General features: G+C 41.8%; 1 protein-coding gene across 1 annotated transcript in view; it reads right to left on the bottom strand.

Moving 5' to 3' along the window:
* The window catches only part of DAGLB (diacylglycerol lipase beta), a 69,885-nt gene extending 45,780 nt beyond the window's left edge, over positions 1 to 24,105 (bottom strand). Inside the window, exons 1-2 of the mRNA XM_089674810.1 lie at positions 23,862 to 24,105; positions 10,460 to 10,611 (exon numbers count right to left, since the gene is read on the bottom strand). Coding sequence (XP_089530936.1) covers positions 10,460 to 10,611; positions 23,862 to 23,956 — 247 coding nt within the window. The 5' untranslated portion in view covers positions 23,957 to 24,105. The remainder of the gene's footprint in view (positions 1 to 10,459; positions 10,612 to 23,861) is intronic.
* Positions 24,106 to 25,730: the final 1,625 nt, after the last annotated feature.

Genomic DNA, 25,730 nt, shown 5'->3' with positions numbered 1-25,730 from the left:
TTCTTCAGAAGTTTGAATTTCAAAAAGAATAGCATAAAACAGAATAGAATAAAAAATAAAAGAATAGACTAGAAAAATAGAATAAAAAGAATATAGCCGCCTTCCGAAATTCGAATAGAACCAGCTATTCTTCACAAGGAATTCGGACAGAGATTTAAAAATTTTCGATTTGATCTTTTTGATTCAAAGTCGCTTTGAATACTTTGAATCCATTGGAAAAATCTGAATCTGGTTGAAAATGAATAAACGAAACAAATTTTGCTGCAAAAGCAACAAAACAAAATTAGTAACTTATTGAATCGATCTGAAACGAAACAAAATTTTTTCATTCTGTGCATGTCTATTGATCACCTTGGTAGAAGGGTGGAAATATGTTCGCTTTAATGCCTTAACAAAAGACACGGGGGGGGGGGATAAAAAGGTTTAACCTCCACCTATGGAAAAGCCTATTTTTAGTTCGGTGAAAATGTGGAATAGTCTACTACAAAAGCTAGTATGTGGCCAGCTCAGTAGATTGGTTTAAAATATTTCCAGGTGTTGTTTTTTATTTTTGTTCTGGTGGCAGATTTTTATAAGAGGTTAGGAAAGCAATTTTACCCAGTTAGAACAAATTGGGCCAAAATTTACAAGGGTGTTTTTGTCTCTCTCTGTATAAAACTGCAGGTTTTGGATTTTTATTTTAGTGAATTCAGTGGACAATTGTCCTTTTTCAATGTAAAAATGGAATTAGCATTTTAAAAAGAGCAGCAACAACCTATATATCTGTATTCATAAAAGGTTTCAAGAAGATAAACTGATCACAAACCTGGGCAACTGAAAAAGAACCTGATGCTCAATGGATGCTTTACCCCAGTTTTTCCACTCACCAACCTAGGGCTTCTCTTCTTACAAGGGTGAATATATCCTACAAATGTCACAAGTGTTCTTCCTCTGGTATTGTGTGGATTCTAAATGGTGCAGAGAATTGCACCACATTATTGCATGGTGCCACTCGATGCAGCATTCTCAGTTTAGAACAGGGCAAGGCCTTTGGTGACCTGGGCTCACAGGATGTGGGTTGAATGAGGCCAGTCCTCAAATTATTCAACCTGGAAGAGAAGCAGCACTGGACTGGTATGTGAGCAAGTCTGCAGGTGACAACACAATAGAAGAAGTGAATGCTGCAACCAGAGCAGAATTTGAGTTTTGGTGTGATCAGTCTGCCAGGGCTGGAGCGGTCGGGGTCTGATGTTTCGTGTGGTCTTCATGCATTTTTCTTCCCGTCATTCGGGTACAGATTAATCTTAGTTTCATCTGGCCAAAGAAAGCTTTTCCAGAACTGGTTTGGCTTTTTTAGATTTTTTTTGGCAAAGTCTAATCTGGCTTTTCTATTTTTCAGGCTTATGAACGGTTTGCACCTTGTTGAATCCTCTGTATTTGCTCTCTTGAAGTCTTCTCTTGATTGTAGACTTGATAGGCCCACCTCCTGGAGAGTGTCCTTCACTTGTCTGGATGTTGTGAGTGGGCTTTTCTTTACCATAGAGAGGATCCTGTGATCATCCACCATTGTTGTCTTCCGTGAACATCCATGCCTTTTTATGTTGCTGAGCTCACCAGTGCGTTCTTCTTTCCTCAGAATGTACTAAACTGTTGATATGGCCTCTCCTAATGTTGCTGCTATCTCTCTGATGGATTGGTTTTGTTTTTGAAGCCTTACAATGGCCTGTTTCACTTGCATGGACAGCTCCTTTGAACGCATGATATAGGTTCGCAGCAATCGATTCCAAATGCAAATAACACACTTAGAATCAACTCCAGACCTTTTACCTGCTTAATTGATGAAGAAATAACAAAGAAGTAGCCCACACCTGGCAATGAAACAGCTTTTGATTCAATTGTCCAATTACTTTTGGTCCCTTGAAAAAGGGGGGATGGCTATTTTTAAAAGCTGTAATTCCTAAACCCTTCCTCCAATTTGGATGTACATACCCTCAAACTAAATCTGAGAGTGTGCACTTTCAGCCCATATCCATTATATAACTATAGCTTGAATATGTTTTGGTAAATACCTGAAAAGAACTAAAATTGTGCCTGTGTCCAAATATATATGGACCTAACTGTATATCTCAACTTTTCCTATAAAATTTGAAATTGGGTTTAAACTCTCCTGCCTTGCAAGCTCTGCAAACTGGTCCTCATATGTGAATAGCAGCCTCCTCCACCAGGCAAGGCTTCAGGTCCATACACACTAGGGGCAGAAAAAAATGCCAGAACCTCTGTCAGAAAAAAAGCAGCACAAAAGATGTTCATAGTGGCTCGTATTACACAAGCGTTTATGAGAGTTTTGGGCATATGTTTTTATAACCGTTTCTTTCAAAACATACCCCTTGAATCACTATAATCAATGTACACTTGAAAATGCTGAAAGGTCCTAAAAGTCACTTTTATGAACATTAACCCTTTTTTCTGCCTGAAAGCTCCTCCTGAAAATGCGACTTTGAAGGGTTCTGTTCTGCCTCTAAATGCTCCTCTGAAAATATACCTGGAAACGTCCTAATGTGCACAGACACATGCTAACAAAGATGCGTCTACAGGCTGAAGGGGGGGACCGGGCAGAGCCATGCTCTGTGTGTTCTATGGACACACAGAGCCAGCTTGGGAGTGAGCCTGCACGAATGCCCCCAACTCCACGGCATGTAGCTTCTTACAGGGGTACTTGGAGAGGATGGGGGGGGGGGGGGGGGGAACCAGCAGTGCTAGAGGGGGACCGGAGCAGAGGAGATCCAGGGCTGCTCTGTGCAAAACCACTGCGCAGAGCAGGCAAGTATAAAACTGTTTAATGTCTCTTTAGGAGGTAAGAAACAGCAGAACCAAGTTTCACTTTACATGAAATGTTGAGATCTACAAATAAGTAGATATGTTGATCTACTAAACATTTTGCTAAATTTTGTCACTTTCCAGATTTACAATTATTCTTTTTAGCCTAAAAAGCCAAGAACTAGATATCTTGTACAAAAACAGGTGATTGTTTCCATTAAAATGAAAAAATACAAATACAATATGTGATGTAGCTATGTGTCATTCTAAATTCTCTTCTAAGAAGAAACGTCAGACAAGTTAAAACAAGCTACAAATTCCAGCACAATGTATGGCTTGGAGGTATTTAAAGATGCATACAGAAGATCTCCCATATCAGGTAATGTGTAGAATGTGAATGTACACAATTGTTACATAGGTGCAGGGAGGGTTAATCTGTAAATCATCCAATTCGATATAAAGCAAAAAGGGATACGCTGCTTCAGTCACTTGTCTCTTAACCACTTCCAGTCCGGACACTTTTACCCCCTTCCTGTCCAGGCCAATTTTCAGCTTTCAGTGCTATCACACTTTGAATGACAATTGCGCGGTCATGCAACACCGTACCCATATGAATGTTTTTAGCATTTTTTGAGACAGATAAAGCTTTATTTTGGTGGTATTTATTCATCACTGGGTTTTTTTTTTTGCTATGTAAATTAAAAAGTCCAAAAATTAAAAAAAAAATGTTTTTCTTATACAATTTTGCAAATAAATAGTATTTCATCATAAATCTTGGCCAAAATGTATTCCGTTATATTTTTAGTAAAAAAAACAAAAACACAAAATTAGTTTAGAACCAAAAATTATAAATTTTCAAACATTTTTTTTTCACTTTTTTTTATATTATTTATTATTATTTTTTTTTTTTTACATACTGTCACCCTAGTAGTACAGTGTCACCATGGTGACACTGTACTACTCGTGGGGGTGATGAAGATTTTTTTTTTTTTTTTTTACACTGATTGCTTTTACACCCATAAAGGATGTGAAAGCAATTATTTCTCCTTTCTAGCTGCATTCTTGCAGCCATTGAGAACTACTGAGTGAGCTGTGATTGGTCACAGCTTGTCACATGGTACAAGGCTGTTGTGAATAGCCTTGTACCATGTGATGTCTGTGATCATTCACAGATTTCACATGTAGTAAGCAACGATATCACAAGTGACATCTTGCTTACTACTCTGCATGTGATCACTGATTGGCCAATCAGTGATCACATGATAGGGACCTCGTACAGAGGTCCCGTCCGACGATCGGTGTTCCACTGTGTCCGGAGGAAGCGCGTACAAGCAGGGGGCGGGGAGGCAGTTTTTAAACGGCCACCCGACCCTGCACTGCCACCGTCCGGCCATTTATATACAACGGCCGGACGGGAGGTGGTTCAATTATTTTGTTCCACAGAGCCCATGATGAAAAAATTAGCCAAGTCTTACTCCTCTAAAAGCAAAAAGCATTGTTAGAATATTACAGTAGAATGAAAAGCAAAACTTTTTTTTTTATGATATAATTTTCAATAGCATAAAGGGAGGGTCATAACCCCAGCTAATTTTTTTTGCCATCTATGCCCCATTGGGGAAATTTCAATTCAGTTGCTGTCCCTTTGCCAATATAGGAAGGGAAGAAAAGGGAATCCCTGGTTTTCAGCAGAACTGGTGTTTCCATTGGAAGGCTCTCTCTATATGGCTGTTCTAGGGATTTTCTTTTATTTTCACTTTTGGTGATAAGGGTAAATTTGAGAAATAAAGAAGCTGCCATGGGCACAGACAGTTAATAAAACCTGGCAGGTTTACTAATCCCTCTCTACTCTACCCAAAGCTAAAATGTTTTGCCTGTCTTTATACTTTAAAGCGGTATAAAACCCAAAACCAAAAATGTAATATATTGCAGCTTACCGATTATTAGATGTGGTGGCTGCATTCGTTTTATTCTTTAGACTTTTCTCCCCGTTTTCACCTGGTGATCTGGCCAATAACACACCTCCCGTATTAGCGTGCCCCTACTCTGGATGAAGCACAGGGAGCACCTTGGGACGGCAGCATTGTCAGTCTGGGGAGAGGGGAGTGTTAGCTGTACTAGCAGATTTAAATACACTAACAAATTGAAGCCAAACCCCAGCTCACACTTTGTAAGCAGTTACAGCAAGTTTTGTTTTCTTTTGGGATAAAGGTTTTACCTAAATACATAAAATCTGACCATTGTAAGCACATCTTTCAGTGGTAAATGGTTTGCCTCAACACTTTAATCTGTTTTTAACAAAACAAACTCTCCTGCAAATGCACCAGAGTTGGTGGCCAGATCACAAAGTATTTTCCAATAGCTAAATGCTCCCCTTTTCCAGTCTACAACCTCTTGTGAACCCCCTCGTCACAGATCAAAGATCTTTTACCCCTCCTTGTCGCATTCCCTGCACTTAAGGGACTCTGAAATATTTCAGCAGATTACCTTCACTTACCTCTCTCTGGCATTTTAGATACCCCTGCACACAACAACCCATCGGCATTCAGTTGCAGGTGAACGAAAGGCGTTAAAATACATTTATTAACTTCTCACCCTTGACAGCATACCTACAAGACTATTGGCAATTACCAGCTGCCAAGTTCTTTCAGCATATCCAAATTAATTACCATGTTCGTAGCTTACTTTGACACAAATGTGGCCCAACCAAATATTTAAACCCATTTGAAAACCACTGCCAGAAAGACCCCTACCTCAAGGGACTAATCTCAGACCTTGGCTGGTCTCCTCTAACTGTTCCCAGAACATCTTTGCCCAAGAAAACGCTTTTAAAACTCTCACAATGGTACATGACCCCCAAAGCATATCTAAATGCAACCTCTCTGTATCCCCCATGTGCTTGCGTGGTTGCAGGGAATGTGGCAGCTTATTTCATATCCGGTAGTCCTGTCCCAGGAGACCTGGTTTTGGACATGGGTCTACACCATGATCAGGTCTGTCTCTTAGCCCCATAAGCCCTGGGAGGCCCTACTCCATGAACTGCATTTGATCCCTAACCAAGATTCAGAGAAAGCTGGTGGGGTTTGTGTTTTTGGCTGCCCGGCAGACCCTGGCCGTGCCCCTGAAGATGCAATTTGTAACAAAATCGGAAGAGCAAACCTGGATACACGCTACGAAGCATGTGCAAAGGAACAACAGCATCTTTGATACTGGAACTCCATGCTGCTCTACCATGTGATATGCTGTGTTACTTCTGGACATTTGTAAGTGTTTAGACTTAATAAATTCCTTATTATGGGTGGTTTTAAGATATGTGGAGTGCCTATTTTATGTGCATGGGTCCTGCTGAGCGAATTCCCAGTGGTGCAGCAGTTCCCTGCAATTTGTGGATGTATATGGTGACAACTGACAGAAAAATTCCTGGTGTCTCTGCGGATGAGGGGAGGCTGGAAAGAGCGCTCATTCCTTGGTGAATTTTCACTACGCGTGTGTGACCACTATTATATGGAAAGTTGCATTATTTGGTAAGCCTTGTGTGTGACCATTGACACCTGGGAGACCTTACAAGTGTATGATGATGACGGCCTGAGGAACTCATCCTATTTTCTCATCACAGCTTGTGGAACTGTTTTTTTTTTCTGTCCTAGTGTAAATTCCAGTGTATATGCCTCTTTTGGGTATTCCTGGATTTAAGCACTTTGTTGATTTACGTTTTTGTATATCACCACAATATCAATGTGCAAAACATTTTGATTACACATGTTGTGGTTAACAATAGTAATTGGGGGTAAGACCTATAACCATACTACCCTGAATGCGTCCTATCTCGTCTGAGGTTGGGTTGGCCATGGTTAGTACTTGGAAGGGAAACAAAAGGGTTAAGATCTTGGCGATTCATAGGATTATTTTTCCCTTACCATTTACTATTTTAGTTTAGGGTTTGTGAGCGCTGGACTTGTTTTAGACCTATATCTGTTGTGCCAAGTATCTAGGCATAGCATCAGCAGCTAATATATGCAGAGATTCAGCTGAGCACATATATTTCACTTCTATATTTATCAGACCCTGGCCAGAGCTTGGGGACAACCATTTAATAATTTCACTGAAGGCAAAGGCAAATGGGAACTATGGTGCATCACCTCCATCTTAGATGATACCCATGCCAAGTTCTTATAAATTTGGGATCCTTGGAGTATGTACAATGCACAGGTGGACATAGACCACAGCCTGCTCTCAGTGTGACTGCTCTCCAGTTTGTAGATGCTGCAATCAGACTGGAACATGAGGGAATTTCCCTAGCCCTTCCCTCCCCCTCCCTTCGCTCTCTACTCCCAGGCAAGCTTCTCATGCTTCTTTCACATTAGGTCTACCCTCTCTATAGTCTTCCTTCAATTTTGGTGACTTTATAGGAGTCAATGGATTTCTCCTTTTCCCATTTTACATAATGTATTGCCCGTTATTGGTTGTAAAGAGCAACACTTATCGGTGGGAATACTCCACTGGTTCTCTTTTGGTCATAGATCATGTAATACCCATTTTGTAATGCCAAATTATTTCTCCTACCAGTGCATCTTGTGGTGCAACTGTGATTTTCTTATGTTGTATGTTTCATATTGACACTTAAAGTGATACTAAACCTAAAAAAGCTTTTTACCTTAAACGCACAGCTTGCATTAAGAAAAAAAACGTTTTTAGTCTCCCTGTGTGAAGGAGAAGAGAACAGCACTGTGCACAGCTGCATCTCTTCTCCCCTTGCTTCCTCTTCACACAGGGATTCGAACAGCAGCAGGAGCCATTGGCTCTTGCTGCTGTCAATCAAATGAAGTGAAGAGGAAGTGGGTGGGTGTGGCCAAGTCCCGTTGTGTATGTCTATGGAGCGTGGCTCCGTAGACACACAGGTCGGAAGCGTGCACACAAAGAAGAGGAGGAGCTGAGATCACCGGCGGGGGACCCGAGAAGAAGAGGATCAGGGCTGGTCTATGCAATACCATTGCACAGAGCAGGTGAGTATAGCATGTTTGTTATTTTTATTGAAAAAAAAAAAATTTTAGACTTTAGTAGCACTTTAACTCACATAACTTTATTGTGCCTTATTTTATGTGCATGTTTTTTTTTGCAAAAAAAAAAAACCCATTGAAACAATTTTCAGGCTAGGTGATTTTTCGTTTTCATCTCTCAATGGCAATCGATACAGTAAATAAAGATTGTTATATCCTAGTTATCAGTGCTAAAGTTTCCAAAGCTCAGTCAATCAATTGTGTTTGTATATTGTCACCACTACCAACTTAGAACAGATTTGAATGCACAGCTTATCGTAAATTTGGAGATATTATTTAAACAGGGCTGACTAATTCCCCTCGTCTTGAAAATGATCTCAGCCCCTATGGAAAATGGCCCAGGGCCTCTCTGAGTTCAGCAGAGTTTAACAAAAATCTACTTTAGAATTCCTCAAAGGGTTGGGCCCATCTTCCATAACCCACTGGAAGTGGTGTAAGAGAATAGACAAATGTCACTGCTCCAAACTCCAGTGTTCCTTTTGGTACAGGTGCTGTACAGGTATAGCCTGAAGCCCTGGAGTACAGGTGTTGGTGGATAGCATCCATGCTCCATGAATCTCCGCTCAAAGAAAACAAGTAGCCACACACCAATGATGTCATTGGCAAATTTGAAAAAAAAACAAAAACTATACAGACAAACAAAGCTCAAACGTGCTACCTTCTCCACCTACAGACTACCCACTTTTAAAGCATCTCACCCTTACAAGCCTAGATGTAGAGATCTCTACTACTAACCCATAAGGGGTAAAACACATCAGTCATGGTGATCCATAGGCAGGGAAGGTAGCACATTCATGCTTTTCTTGTCTAAATAAGGATGTGTTGGCCTGTGATGTCAGAGTGTGGCTACTTGTACATCTAGACCACTTCGAGCTAGAATTGCTAAACACTATAATGGAGCTGCATATACTAATGAGAAAAATCTATCCAATGTGTCTAAACATTTCAAACATGTGCACGCAGACAATATGAATACGTTTATATGCAGTGGGTTGGAAAGAGCTAAGGCTTCTCCCCAATGTAGAGATACCCACTGCAAACACCTTGAAAGAGAGGTTTGGTGGAATTCTCCCTAGGGAAGAGAACTCCTGCTGGGCTTAACTGCAGGTGGGATGTGGACCTTTTTCTAAAGTAAGGAAGTAAGGAAATAAGGAAAACATCATATACATCCTTCAAATTTTTATACTACCAGTGTGTAAAATATATATATATAAAAATAACTTTTTTCTATAGATCCTATACATATTGTTTTTCTTTTGTGACCTTTTCTTAGGTATCTTTTTTGCCTGGGTTATATACTCATCTCTACTTTTTTACACAGAAGATTTTCCAACTGGTATATATTTTTTTGGATATTAAATTTGTTTATTTCATTATTACTCTAGCCGTATACCAGCACCACTCCCTTAACCACTTCCCGTCCGGCCCATGTATAGAAATGGCCGGACGGGAGCAGTGCAGCCTGTGCTCTCTTCCTGGGAGCGCGTGGCACCGATCGCTGTACAGGACCTCTGTGTGAGGTCCCGATCATATGATCACTGATTGGCCAATCAGTGATCACATGAATAGTAATAAGCAAGATGTCACTTCTGACATCATTGCTTACTAAGTGTGAAATCACAACCTTGTACAATGTGACAAGCTGTAACCAATCACGGTTTTCACAGTATTTCTCAATGGCTGCAAGAATGCAGCCAGAGAGAAAGAGAAATGATTGCTTTTACAGCCTTTATGGGTGTAAAAGCAATCAGTGTAAAAAAAAAAAAAAATCTTCATCACCCCCCACAAGTAGTACAGTGTCACTATGGTGACACTGTACTGCTAGGGTTACAGCAAGTTAAAAAAAAAATATAAAAAATTAAATTAAAATGTAAAAAAGGTTTTTTAAAAATTATCAATTTTTGGTTATAAATTAATTTGGGTTATATTTTTTTACTAAAAAGTTAGCGGAATACATTTTGGCCAAGATTTCTGAAGAAAGATTATTTATTTGCAAAAACACTTTTTTTCTAAATTTTTGGACTTTTACATTTATATAGCAAAAAAAATAAAAATCCCAGTGGTGAATAAATACCACCAAAATAAAGTTTCATCCGTCTCATAAAAATGCTAAGAAATTCATATGGGAACAGTGTTGCATGACCACACAATTGTCATTCAAAGTGTGACAGCGCTGAAAGCTGAAAATTAGCCTGGACAGGAAGGGGGTAAAAGTGTCCGGACGTGAAGTGGTCAATAGCATACACCTGCTGTTTTTAATTGTCTAGTAATACAGCCCACTAGTGGGTGAAGTTTTCTACATTTATAGTCTTTGTCTTCAGTCTGTATTTTGCTGTGAACAAGGCTTTTTGCCGAAACATGTTAGCATTTTACCTACTCCTGTGCTTTCAATAAAGAACTCTATATGGATGCTGGAGTTGCCGGCCACATTTCTTGCTTCATATGAATACTTGTTTGCTTTAACCCATAAATAATGTCACCTGCAGCTACTCATTGACCCAGCAGTGCCAAAAGTTCTACACTGTGAAAACACCAGAACATAAGGCCCAAAATCACAAGAGTAGAAACTTGAAAGTAGAAACATGTTAAGTTAGAAAAAAACTGCTTACCTTGCATGCTGATATAGACTATCGATGAAACTGAGCAGATTATCGCGGCTAACATTACAATAAGTACAATCAAGTAACTGCGCAGTACAGGTCCCCCGACACAGTCAAAGTTCCCTTTATGGACAGAATAGAGCACCACTATCCCAATCCACCTGAAAAACATCAAAACAATCTTTTATATAGCCAGGCAATGATGTACACAGCCGAAATAAAACATGAATTATTTAGCCAATAATCTTCATTTTAATACAAATTTATGATAAAATTGCCTTAAAAAGAGCACAGAAAGAGCAATATAAGAAAATATCATGCAGACATCCCTGATGAATTTAATTGCAGTTTACTAAGGTTTTGATGCCCATCCATCTGACATATTACTAAAAAAGCAAAAAACATAAAACTAAAAGACAAAAAAAAAAAAAAAAAAAAAAAAAAAGCAAAACCCATGAAGCAATGTTATGCAGAAAGGCCATTGTGTGAGTATAACCTGCGCAGAGGATTAATCAATTAGACTGGCTGCTGCTAGCAAAATCACAAATGTGTACCGATGAAAGAATGTGTGAGTGCAAACATAAAAATTACTGCGCTGCCTCTCCCAAAACTAATTTAAATAATTAATAAATAAATGAATGAATGAACTCCCTACTACACAAAGAGTTGTGTAGGGAGTTCATTCATTTATTAATTATTTAAAGTAGTTTTTGGAAGAGGCAGCGCAGCAATTTTTATGTTTTAAATAGGCAATTGGTCCACTAAATCTTATCCTTCATTACCGGCCCATTAGAAAAGGCAGCCTATTCATCCCAGCAAAGGGGTGACCTATTTAAAGTTACTTTATATACACCCTGAATTATAGATAACAAATCCAGATCACTATGTTCCTGCTGGATCATTTACTGGCTCTGATTTGAGAAGCTCCTTTATACACTGTTCAAAAAAAAAAAAAAAAAAAACATTTAAAAAGGAACACTTTTTAATAAGAGCATAGCATCAAGTCAATTAAACTCCTGGGATTTTGATCTGGTCAGTTAACCTCCTTAGCGGTAATCCCGAGTGTAGCTCGGGGTAAAATTTCTATACCAAAAGCGGTAACCCCGAGCTACACTCGGGCTTACCATGCGGCGCTGTTCTGGGGGTCCCTGCAGCACTTACCTTGTCCTTCACTCCCACGATGTGTCCCCTGCAGCGTCCCCGGCTATATCCTCCAGCCGATGCCGGCATCCGGCTTCTGTGTTCCGGTCCCTGTGACGTCGGGATGTACGGGCGCCGGAACGAAATTTGAAATTTTTAAAAAATTTAATTTTTGCGGTCATTGCTGTTTCAATGCATTTCACATATATTTTGTCCCGAGTGCTTTGTCCTGTGCCCTGCCTGCATTTTGAATGTTCTTTCTGCCTGGAAACTGAGAAAAGTCCATGGCGTCCAAAAAGCGTCCCTTTACGTCAAAAGCGGTTTTAGAGCAGCGATAGTAAATCAGAACCACTTGCAGAATTGAGTGATAATGATTTGTGGGGAAATTCGTCATCAGACACTGAAAATGATTTTGCGACTTTGCTCAGCGATGTGCGAATTTGCCTCTGTATTTCAAATTTCAGTGTTTTTGGTTTGATTATATTATTGAATTAAATTATTATTTTTTATGATTATTTATTAAATTATAATTTATGATTTCGTGTTTCAAATTTTATCATATCCGGAATGTTTAATAGACTCTTGATCGGACAGATTTCAGTGAGTTATTCCTAAAAATTACAGCCTACAATAAAAAACTACATATTTCCATGCAAAAAAATGGTACCGCTTTCAGCACAAAAAAAATCGGAAAGAATCGGAGAGAGTCAGTATTACAGCAGTTCAGCCTCTTTAGTGTCACTAAACTGGCTGAACTGCTGTAATACTGACACTCAGTAGCTGAATGTCTCCTTGCTATGGGAACTCTGCCATACTGAAGTTTCTATCTGCTCAACCCAGCTCTGATGAAGAAGGGAGCACCCTTCGAAATGCGTTAGTTTTTATCCCCCCCTTTGGATTTACCTGTAACCCTATGTGAATATGGTTTACTTATGCTTGTTTTACCGTCACCTTTGTGAGTATATTTCCTAAATTAAATAAAATTAATCACAATTTATTGAGGTAATGCGCAAGGTTTGTGCGCTCTTTCATCCTCTTCTACAGTTTTATCAAGCTTTCCCAGCTTCATGATAGAGCTGCACAACCTCTGATCAGCAGCGGATGAACACGCTGTTTGTTACTAATGCCCGTTTGATCTGAGTCTTTGAGCGCAGGAAACAATGGCTCTTTGGTGACTGTTTAATGAAATTAACAACAGGTGCACTAGATGGGCAACAATGAGATGACCTCCAAAGCAGGAATGGTTTTACAGGTGGAGGCTACTGACATTTTTTTCCAGACTCTTCTGTTTTTCACTAGTTTTGCATTTGCCTAGGGTCAGTGTCACTACTGGTAGCATGAGGCAATACCTGGACCCTACAGAGGTTGCACAGGCAGTCCAACTCCTCCAGGATGGTACATCAATACGTGTTATTGCCAGAAGGTTTACGGTGTCTCCCAGCAAAGTCTCAAGAGCATGGAGGAGATTCCAGGAGACAGGCAGTTACTCTAGGAGAGCTGGACAGGGTCATAGAAGGCCCTTAACCCATCAGCAGGTCCGTTATATGCATCTTTCTGCAAGGAGGAACAGGATGAGCACTGCCCAAATCCTACAAAATGACCTCCAGCAGGCCACTGGTGTGAATGTCTCTGACCAAACAATCAGAAACAGACTTCATGAGGGTGGCTTGAGGGCCTGACATTCTCTAGTGGGCCCTGTGCTCTTCTTGGTGCACAACAATGCCCAGCCTCATGTGGTGAGAGTATGCAGGCAGTTCCTGGAGGATGAAGGAATTGATACCATTGAATGGCCTCCATGCTCGCCTGACCTCAATTCAATAGAACACCTCTGGAATATCATGTTTCTGTCCATCCGACGCCGCCAGGTTGCACCTCAGACTGTCCAGGAGCTCAGTGATGCCCTGGTCCAGATCTGGGAGGAAATACCCCAGGGCACCATCCGTCATCTCATTAGGAGCATGTCCTGACGTCAGGCATGCATACGAGCAAGTGGGGGCCATACAAATTACTGAGTACCATTTTGAGTTGATGCAATGAGGTGATTGTAGCCGTATTAGTGCACTTGCGACAGAAACAATTGAGTACTGTCCGTGATACTTTTTTTATTTGCACTAACATACAATTTTGAGGACAAGCTTTCGGGGTATGTCCCCTTCTTCAAGGTCCGAGCAGTACTATTACAATGTTTTAGCAGAATGTTAGAAGCTGGAGATGAGCGAAGAAAAAAAAAAAAAAAAAAAAAAAAAAAAGCAGAAAGAAACACAAGCCTAATCAGTAGGAGCTAATCAGTAGGAAACTTCCTTCTGATTATGAGGTCACAAATAATGAAAGCAAACCCTGCAATAAAAAACGCTGCAAACTGTGCAACCAAATCAATCCATCAAAAAGTGTCACACACTCAAAAGGGACCTTCAATATCTCCGGGTCATACAGCTGCACCTCCAGTAATGTTGTGTACCTTATCCAGTGCAGAAAATGTAACAAAGGATCCTATGTTGGCGAAACAGGACAGAAGTTGCAAACAAGGATGAATTTGCACAGATATACCATCAAGGAACATAAAGAAGATGACCTCTGCACACCTGTAGGACACCATTTCACACAACCAGACCACACAACGGGAGACCTCAATGTTTTAGTTCTGAAAGGAAATTTCAAATCCATTCAGGAAAGAAACTTTTGAACTAAGAATGATAATTCTATTTGACACAAGAGATAACGGCCTTAATTTGGACATGGGATTCCTCAATCATTATCCGACATTTTTATGACTCTCTCTGTGATTGTTGTTCTCCCCCCCCAGTCTTTGCTTTTGCTTTGCTGTATCTAGTTTAACCCTAGGCTTGTGTTTCTTTCTGCTTTTTTTTTTTTTTTCTCTCATCTCTAACTTCTAACATTCTGCTAAAACATTGTAATAGTACTGCTCGGACCTTGAAGAAGGGGACATACCCCGAAAGCTTGTCCTCAAAATTGTATGTTAGTGCAAATAAAAAAAGTATCACGGACAGTACTCAATTGTTTGAGTTGATGCAATGAAATTTCAGCAAAATGGATTAGCCTGCTGCATCATTTTTTCACTGTGATTTTCAGGGTGTCTTTGAATTCAGTCCTCTGTAGGTTGATACATTTCATTTACGTCAAATGATGGGGCACCCTTACGTTCCGAACACATTACCTAGTCCATATGAGTATAGATATCCAGCATGATATTTTTCTCCATTGAGATCTGATGTGTTTTCAAAGTGTTCCTTTCATTTTTTTGAGCTGTGTATATCTCAGTCTCATTGGTAACTTCATGGTGCAGTTGTGCACACTCTGCCAGAAAAGTGCCAATAGCATTGCGCTGTGTGGATGTGTGAATTAACATTTTCAGCAAATATATCTGACTCTCCAGAGGGAGAAGGATCAGGGCCTACAAACAAAATGAAGGCCAACTTTTAAGCAGGATAACACAACTCACAGGAAGGGGTACACACCAAGTTATCCTTGTCAAATGCATCCTAAAAGTGTTCTTACAGATGCACGATATGCATAATATAAGCCATGCATTGATCAGCCTGACTTGAATGTCTGCACACTGATCTTGGTTCTTGAAAGAGAAAAACTAGAAACAAATCAGTTAGATATAAAATAATTCCATTGTAAGAGATCAGTCGTAAAATCTGGGACCCACCTTTCATTGGATGCACACCCCCCCCCCCCTTCCCCCAGGATAAGAGCATCAAGCTCTCCATCATGCAGCAGCACAGAGCTCAGCCGCTGCAACAAATACGTATGCAGGGGAGCTTGATAAAGGAGCGCACTTCCGCCACTAGAGGCCAGCGCATGCTCCGAAACGCGTAGCATTGCATTCTGGTCACTGCCGTCATCACGCCTGCGCTGACATTGCGGTTCAGTGTGCATTCCAGCCGCCATCTTGAAGAGTACATGCATGCTGGCCGGCTCCACATCTGTCTCCCTCCTGCTACCACGCTCCCTACCAGTGAGATGCGGACGAACTAGGCACCAGTGACAGCCGTTCTACACCATATACCTAACATGCCTGTATTACTCTACTATCATGTGAGTGTTCCTACTTTTATGCTATATTAAAGTGGTCTGCTTCACTTAGAGGAGCTTCTCCTTCTCTCCTTACTACACAGAGTCTGCTACAGTACTGTATGGAGCTTGCCCTTAGTGCCATACAGACCCCCCCTAATCCAGGTCACCCAGACTATTGTTATCAACTATTAGACTTTTTGGACTTGGTCCAGTATTTGCGCTGATTATCATTTCCTCTTTTCACAACTGATCTCTTACAATAGGAGTTTTTGGCAAGGTTGTGAGGAAGCTGATATTGGCCTACAGCTATGGCATTTAAACCAAGCATCAATTCTAAAACCTACAAAGCGAATTACTGGGGCCCCTTCACTGCATTTATTTACAAAGGAACTATTTTACAGGTCACCTTACACTGAATTCAATGGATCAGCAATGCAGTTTATCTAAAAATGAAATGAAAAAAAATGCTGCGCTACATAAACCAATGGTACACACCATTACCAATAAACAATGTGCAAAAATATATCAATAATTACTAGAAGAAAAAAAAAAAACCAAATATATATATAAATTTTTTTTTTGGTTTTTTTTTAACACATACATACACACACACACACACACACCACATAAATATATAGATATATAGAAATTAAAATTTTTTTTTAGTATGAATCAAATGAAAGTCAATCAAAAATCAAGTTCAGTCAATAAAGTGTTCATTCAGTGAACCCTCCTTTGGATAACAAAAATATGTGCATCTGTCAGTCTAGTGACGAAATGCGTCGGGAAGGAGTGTGCGGATGACCTTGCCATTCATCGGGATAGCAGCTTGTAGTACTCTACAAACGGCTCTTGAAACGGCATTACAGCAGGCAATAGCATTCACTGAGTGGGCCCGTGCTCTGCCTTGCAATTTATTACGGATGGTGTCTGTTTTGTACAGGACTCTGCTGCTGAGATGATACTGCCATCTTGTGTTTAATCAGTACATCACTGGATCTTCATCATACCTGCTGCAAAATACACCTCCGGAACGTGAGCGCTGAGCAAACCTTTTAGCGCTATATAAACACTGTATAATAATAATAATATGTTTTAATTGATGAATAAAAGTTTATAAGGATAAAGCACTATGTCGAGTTCTTTTTAACCGGCTGTTGCATATAAATGGCCGGACGGTGGCAGTGCAGGGTCGGGTGGCCGTTTATAAAAGGCCTCCCCGCACCCTGCTTGTCCGCGCTCCCTGGGAGCGCGCAGCACCGCGATCCGGTGCCCGCTGTGTCCTCCGGACACAGTGAAACACCGATCATCGGACGGGACCTCTGTACGAGGTCCCGATCATGTGATCACTGATTGGCCAATCACTGATCACATGCAAAGTAGTAAGCAAGATGTCACTTGTGACATCATTGCTTACTACGTGTGAAATCTGTGAATGATCGCAGAGGTCACATGGTACAAGGCTATTCACAACAACCTTGTACCATGTGACAAGCTGTGACCAATCACAGCGTGCTCAGTACTTCTCAATGAGTGCAAGAATGCAGACAGAGAGAAAGAGAAATGATTGTTTTTACATTCTATATGGGTGTAAAAGCAATTAGTGTAAAAAAAAAAAAAAAAAAAAAAAATCTTCATCACCCCCCACAAGTAGTACAGTGGTGCCATGGTGACACTGTACTGCTAGGGTGACAGTATGTAAAAAAATAAAATAAAAAATAATATAAAAAAATTAAATAAAATTGTTAAAAAAAAAAAAATGTTTAAAAATTATAATTTTTGGTTATAAACTAATTTGGATTTTTTTTTAACTAAAAAGAGAACGGAATAAATTGTGGCAAAGATTTATGATGAAATATTATTTATTTGCAAAATTTTATAAAAAAAAAAACACTTTTTTTCAAAATTTTTGGATATTTTCATTTACATAGCAAAAAAATAAAAATCCCAGCGGTGAATAAATACCACCAAAATAAAGCTTTATCTGTGTCAAAAAAATGGTAAAAAATTCATTTGGGTACAGTGTTGCATGACCGCGCAATTGTCATTCAAAGTGTGATAGCGCTGAAAGCTGAAAATTGCCCTGGACAGGAAGGGGGTAAAAGTGTCCGGTCTGGAAGTGGTTAATGAGGAAAACGGCTGATACAAAGACGTTCATCTGGAGGGAGCTTAATTTGGAGTCCTCATTCAGCAAGCTGATCTTCTGAGTCCATATGGGACCAAAAGTGCAGTTAGACTGTAACATTGTATAATGTGAGGTCACACTGCGTGAGGTGAGCAGATATATGGTGGAGGAGGTCTTTGCACGGGAATTGATGACAGATGCACATATTTTCGTTATCCAAAAAGAGGGTTCACTGAATGAACACCTTATTGATTGAACTTGATTTTTGATTGACTTTCATTTGATTCATACTTAAAAAATATTTTTAAATTTTTGCATATATCCATTTTAATATATGTAATATTCATACATCTATAATTCTATTTCAATATTTTTTCTATTATTTTTCTTCTTATAATTATTGATATATTTTGCACTTTGTTTATTGGTAATGGTGTGTACCATTGGTTTATGTAGCACAGCATTTTTTTTTTCATTTCATTTTTTGATCGTATATTTGCCCCACTGAGACATGGGTTATGTGCACTAGCGGCTACAGCAATATATTGTATTTTTGTTTTTTTCACCATAGTTAGCCCTCGAGTTATTCAATACATATTTTAGAATGCAATTTATCTACCTGTATCCACAAAACAGATCTGAGAAGCTCAGTCTTGCGATATGCTTCCGATAAGACATTTCATTTTTGGTAAAGTGTTTCACAATGGTTGGTCAAGTAGTCTATTGCAACATTTAACTGTAAGCAACGAATGGAAAAATATTAAACAAAAATTGTAAGACTTGATCAATATAGACTGAGCTTAAACATAAATCTGTCACAATCCAGTCTATACTGAAGTGTTACAATAAGGGCTTCATTAATAAAACGTGTATGTTGCTCAGAGGAACCAAATTCCAACTTTTATGCTTCTAGAACAAATTTGAAAACAAAGCATAAAGTCCATTTGTTTGAATGGGCTCCTGTACCGGCAGGAAAAAAAGTTCCTGCGACTTTTTAAAAATACACCCGCAGAGAAATTTCATGGTGCTTTTGGACCATGTGATTTCCCTGCACCCAAAAATGTGCAGCGTTTTCAGATGCGTGGGTGTGCCATTAAAAATGAATGGCACCACTGTGCATCTGGAAATGTGCAGTGCATTTTGGCTGTGGGTGGTTGACGGAATAGGTGCAATTTACATGTTGTCCCACACCTGAAACCACCTGCAACAGTGTGCACCTAGCTTAAAGTGGTAGTAAACTCTTGTTGATTAAAAAAAAAAAAAAAAAAAATGGGTCCCCCGGCAGGTTCAAGCCATAGGGGTTGATTTACCAAAGGAAAATAGACTACACACTTGGAAGCTCACTGAAAGTGCAGTTGCTCTAGATCTGAGGGGAACATGCAAGGGAAATAAAAACCAAAAAAAAAAAAAACAGCATTTTTGCTTGCACGTGATTATTGAAACAAATCAGCAGAACTTCGCCTCATTTCATAGCTTCCCCCCCGGATCTAAAGAAAAAGCACTTGCCGTGCACAGTATATTTACCTTTACTAAATCAACTCCAAAATGTACAACTATGCACTGCATATTAATACATTATGACAGACTTACCTAAAAACAGCAATGCCATCTTCACCCAATCTTCCTTCAAGGTCTCCTATACTCGGCAGTTTGAATGGCCAGACCGAGGTGACATCACTCCCGCGCATGCGCACAGGAATCACATTGCCAGAGCATGCCACAAATGGGGTCTGAGTTGCGCATGTGTTGCTCAGATCACATTACCTGCTTACACATGGGGGAGATGGGGGGCAATCATGACAGAAGAGACCTCTAGGGTCTCCTCTGTTATAAAAGCCCTGCCTGTCAGCGAATTTTCATATTATGACTTTACTACCACTTGAAAGCTCAATTTTATCCCCTCACCCAACCCTGATTTCAGATGTCTTGAAGCCAGTCACATACCACCACGTTTGTTTTCACTTCTTCTCCAGCCCTGGACGGTCCTTAATGATGCAGAAAGAGGAGTTAATGTGGTTACGTCATCACTGTTCCCTGCATCATCATATTGGAGTTCAGGGTCCTATGGTGACACACCCCAGGGGGCCCCCTGATGCCCAGTACTCACAGGAAGCAGGTTGCCACTCCTTGGAGACTGAGAGTATACAGTAGCAAAGAGTCATTACTGAGAGGGATATTGTTGGATTAGAGGCGAGTATCCTACCATCTCTCTGCCCATTCTTACACATCTACCTCCTCTCTGTCTCTTTGCTGTCCATCCAACATCTCCCTCTCCTCACCCTCCATCCATACACACCCACCTTTCCTCTCCCTCCTCGCTGTCCCTCTATGCGCCTCCCCTCATCCTCCTCGCTGCCCCTCCAAGCGCCTCCCCTCATCCTCCTCGCTGCCTCTCCAAGCGCCTCCCCTCCTCGCTGCCTCTCCAAGCGCCTCCCCTCCTCGCTGCCTCTCCAAGCGCCTCCCCTCATCCTCCTCGCTGCCCCTCCAAGCGCCTCCCCTCATCCTCCTTGCTGCCTCTCCAAGCGCCTCCCCTCATCCTCCTCGCTGCCCCTCCCCTCATCCTCCCCGCTGCCCCTCCCCTCATCCTCCCCGCTGCCCCTCCATGCGCCTCCCCTCATCCTCCTCGCTGCCCCTCCATGCGCCTCCCCTCATCCTCCTCGCTGCCCCTCCATGCGCCTCCCCTCATCCTCCTCGCTGCCCCTCCATGCGCCTCCCCTCATCCTCCTCGCTGCCCCTCCATGCGCCTCCCCTCATCCTCCTCGCTGCCCCTCCATGCGCCTCCCCTCATCCTCCTCGCTGCCCCTGCATGCGCCTCCCCTCATCCTCCTCGCTGCCCCTCCCCTCATGCTCCTCGCTGCCCCTCCCCTCATGCTCCTCCCCTCATGCTCCTCGCTGCCCCTCCATGCGCCTCCCCTCATGCTCCTCGCTGCCCCTCCATGCGCCTCCCCTCATGCTCCTCGCTGCCCCTCCTGTGCAATTAGCTGAAATGAGGCACAAGTAAGTATTAGAGGGGCTGCTACACACAGAAGGTTTTTTACCTTCATGAATAGAGTGCATGAAGGTAAAAAAAACTTGCACCTTTACAACCACTTTAATATTGATACAGGTGCTTAATTATTTTGGAGACCACTGTAACATTTCATATTAAGACTCCATACACACTAAGTTACAAAAAAAAAAATGGGAGAGTCTTTAGCAGAATAAAAAGCTCATTTTGAGCATTTTTTTTTACTAGTGTAGTACCCTTCTAGTCAGCTAGGGGGAGGTAGACTCTAAATGATAGCTAGGAGTGCTGAGTAACAGCCTGGGTGTGATAGCTAGCAGGGGTCAAATCTGACGAATGGCTAGTCTGTACTCTTAGGCTGGCCATACATTATACAATTTTCTTGAGAATTTTGCTTTAGATTTATCAAAAACCATTTAATATGAGGTCAAATCTAAACAACACTTTCATTTGTATCCAATTAGGCAGACCCTTGCACTACATAGTTGAAGGTAAATCTAAAGGAAATTGGGCAGAAAATTGTATAGTGTATGGCCAGCCTTAGAGGATCCTGGTCAATCCCCAAAAGGAGGCTTGGCAAGGGGCCAGGACAGCCTTTAAGAGTAATTGAGCAGGGGGAGAGTTGGAGGAGATTTTGGGTGGAAGATGAGGATGTGAGGCTGCAGAGCAGGAGCCTGGGAGGGAGCCCAGATGAGAGAGGGGCTTACCTCTAGGCAAGAGGATTTAGGAAGGAGGAAAACTTGGGACCTCACTGGCCCCCTGAGAGAGGACCACCTGTGTGGCAGGGAAGGAGAGGCCCAGCTAAAAGGCCTGGTACTAGCCACCGACCCACCAGCAATACAGGAGAAGGACTGAGTGAGCAGACCTGCACCCCTGGTGCCAGCTAAGTGAAGGAGCACTCTCGTTGGAAACCAGATTAGCAACTACCTGGGACTATCTTCTTTTAAAGAGACAGGCACTGGATCCCCTGCTCACTGAGAATGGCTGGATTAGGACAATGTGGGGTGGTATATCCGGAGACACTGGCTAGCTCTCCAAGAAGAGGCTTTTTGTGTAAAGACTTGTACATAGTTCAGGAAGATTGTCCTCAGTTACAGTTCCATTGGGCATCCCATACACCCCTTACTCTATCCAAATTACAATCCCTTAATACAATCACAAAACAAAGCTCAAGGACTGGTTACTGACTCCTGGGTGCAAGTCTATGTGAAAGTGCATGTTGCCTGGCTATGCAGAACTATAGGGTGACCCAAATCTTCAGTGACTCCTAAGGGTGTAGTGCTACATTAGCATTTAGGCACGTTTAGAAGTGTTTGGATGCATTTAGCGTTTTTTTTTTTCTGCCAGAAAACTGCTCTCAAAAACAAAAGGCTTTTTTTTCAGCCTCTAAGGCCGGCCATACATGGGTTAATTTTCAAATGATTTTTCCTTTGAAAATTGGACCTAAGAATAATCAGCTTATTTTTGCTCTGTTAGTGGGGCAATGGCAACGGACGATTTTCGTGGTTCCTCCCCATTTCGTTTATCGGACATGCTCAAGAAACAATACAATGTGATACACGAGGGGTTCGAGGGCCCTGCTCCTTGGAACTTACAATCTAGGAGGGAGGGAATTCACATTCATTAGATGCGATCTGAAGTGCAATTTCAATTCACACCAGTGTGAGCAGACACTTAAGGCTCCATGTACACGGGACACTTCTGACCGATGGAAACTGACTGCTGGAAAACGTAATTAAAAAACGTCTATTTAGCTGCGTTTGTATACTGCGTTTATGCATGTTTGCGTTTAAAAGCGTTTTTTAAGATAACCTCAGGAGACCTTCCAAAATGCCCAGAATGCACTGAAAAACAGTAAAAAAAATTAACTATTTCAGATATTTTGAGAGAAAGAGAGCAGAAGCAGAGAGAGCAGTATGTGTTGAGATGACCTGTCTTTTTTTTGTGGTGTATGGATGTGTTAAACCTCATTTCTGTGCAGAAATTATTGCAGCAGTGTCTAACATATTTTTTTTCATGCAAAACCTCAAAGTATGGTGTACCAGGTCCATGTGAGTACCAGGAAAACACTTTGCATGCATTTTTCATGATGCAAAAAGGCTCTGGACAGCATCTGCAAACGGAAGAGATGAAAAAAAATTTCAAACGCAAACGCCTATAAACGCGGTTAGCTGCGTTTGAAGCACTGATAAAATCTACTCCTGAACACAAGTTTTCTGCGTTCAAAAAAACGACTGTAAACTCAACTGCCTGTAAACGACGATGTGTACATGGACACATAGGAAAACATTGGGGTGAGTTCAGGGGCTGCTGAAAAAAAAAAAAACACCGCAGAAAAGCTCCTAAACGTGAGTTTATCAGCTGCAGTGTACATGGAGCCCTAAAAGTTTAACCAAAACTTTTTTTTTTTTTTGCAGTTTTGGATAGAGTGGAGAAGGATCAGAACCCCTGTATGTTTTCATTGCTGTCTGTGTCCCCATTAGGGAGATTCACCCCTTTCTACTTGTCCTGTTTACCATTATCATCCAAAGTGAAAGTAAAAGAAAATTCCAACAGTTTGTGTTGACATCAGAACAGTAATAGAAGAAAAATCTTCCAATGGGGACACTAGTTCTGGTGACACCCTGGGATTTCTTCTCACTTCCGGTTTTGGCCATGGGACAGGAAGTGAAGGGAAATCTCCCCAGTGGGACACAAATAGCAAAACAAACGATGACCAGAGTCGTAACCCTCCCTTACTCTATGCAAAAGGTTCTGCCTAGAGTCATACTTTGAAGTGATTTGGCATGTGTGGTGTGACAACATCATAGGCCTCATATAATGTCACTGTGGATGTGGGGGCACCGATATTGACACTAAAAATGACCTATTTCCCTTTGTTGTCCTCAGATTAGACATGGACCCTCCATATGAACAGCCCACCCTATTTCCGTCTATTGGCCTGAGCCATTACCATAGAAACGGCAAGCATGGGGTGCAGAAGGCAGTAACCATGGAAACCAGCTGGAGAGATTCCTCCACATATCCGCACTGAAGTGAGCCCGGCCAGGACTACAAGTCGCACAGCACGACTCCCCCTAGAGGTCAGCCCCATCACTCACCAGAAGAAGCGGACCAGCAGCTCAAAGGCTCCAGGGAAGACCAGGTCATCACTGGCTATGACCCAGCGGCGGCCGAACATCATGAGCCCCGGCATCCTTCCTGCGGTCCGGCCTCTACCACCCTGGGGAGAAGCAGCCGACAAGCCCGCGGTATTCCTCCTCCGACACCGCCCTGGAACCCACGGCCATCACCAGCCTGTCACCACACAGGCTGAAGGACCCTTGTGATGTTAGGATCATGTGACCTGAATGGGCGGGGCTGTGTGTGACTGAGCAGGGTGGGAGGGGCTCTGCGCTCTATTTTGTCTGCTCATGTTTCGCAATGTAGGTTGGCTTTTCGCAATGTCCGCTATCAAGCAAAAAAGTTTACTCCAAGTTCATACCTATGCAGGTTGCGTTTGAGGCGTTTCTGCATTGCATTTTGCCTTGCGCCTTTGCACTTGCGTTTTGGATGCGTTATTAATGCATTTTGTGTTTCTTTTTCATTTTTTTCTTGTTGCTAGGCAGACTTAAAACGCAAAATGCGTAAAATACGCAGCAAAAATGCAATACATGCTTTTCTGCAGTATTCCCATTGAAGTCCAAAAACGCAACTTTTTGCGTTCAAAAAAGTCCCTGAGCCTGGGTTCACATTAATGCAGTGCGCTGCATCGCATGTGATCTGCACAGGAACCACACTGCATTCCTGTGCAAATCACATGAGATTTGTGTGTGGTGCAGTTGGAGACATACATTTTGTATGACTCACATGGCACTGCACCTGCACCAAAAAGGTGCAGGACGCATTTTTGGCTCCGCACTAGAATCGGATCGCATGGATATTCACACCTATGAGATCCGATTCTGCACATCACACCGTGTTTTGCAGACCGATTTCTGGGTGTTGTTAACATACACACCCAAATCCATTCGCATGATTGGGGTGCGATACTGATGTGGTGCAGAATTCGCACAGAAAACGCTGCAAATTCCGCACCGCATCAGTGTGAACTCAGCCTTCCCACATGTGTGGAAACGTGAAGATGTGAACCTGTCCCATAGGATTTCATGTTAAATGAACTGTACTGCGTTTCTACAAAATGCTGCAGAAAGTGCACAGGTGTGAACCTAGGGTAATAAGGCCAAGCTCACATATGTGCGGCCGTGCAGTCCACGATTTGCGCGGGCACGAGAGCCGGTTGATTTGAATGGACTCCCCTGCCCCGGGACATGCAGGTAAGAAGTCCCTGCACTTCTTCGGCAATCACATCCTACATGGGAACCCAGTACATCCTGCGAGGTTCCCAGTACAGTTGCGATTTCCAGTGAGTGCAGCATGCCATTAGAATTAATGGCAACCACCTGCAGGTCCCGCATTCTTCTGTGTGGGTGGTGCAGCTGCAGGCATTTGTGCAGGTCCCACAACAGCGCCACCCACACAGATGTGAACCAAGCGGAATGGCCGGTTCACACTATACAGGAACACAGTCCAGATGTGTTCTGGATGCGTTTTTGCATGCGTGTTTTTGACGCGTTCCAGTTCATTTTTTCCCCTCTCTTTTTCTTCAATTTAAATAGGGACATGTGCATCCCAGTGCATTTTTGGTGCCTTTTTGATGCGTTATACCATGTTCCAGTACAGTTCTGTGCAGGAAAAATTCAGCATGTTCTACTTTTTTTTTCTGCAACCGCAACACACTGGAACTGCAATCACTGATGTGAACTATGACATTGACAACCATATAACTTAAAAGACATGCTGGTAGGTTAATTGGATCCTGTCAAATTTGGCCCTAGTATGTGTATGTATGAATGTGAGTTAGGGACCTTAGATTGTACACCCCTTGAGGGTTAGGGACTGATGTGATGTACAATATATACAGTAGAAGT

This window comes from Staurois parvus, unplaced genomic scaffold, assembly GCF_062004578.1.
Source record: "Staurois parvus isolate SC_StPar_1 unplaced genomic scaffold, SC_StPar_1.0 ptg000152l, whole genome shotgun sequence".
Lineage (NCBI taxonomy): Eukaryota > Metazoa > Chordata > Amphibia > Anura > Ranidae > Staurois > Staurois parvus.
The sequence above is the reverse complement of the archived record's forward strand: the minus strand, read 5'-3'. Positions and strand labels throughout refer to the sequence as shown.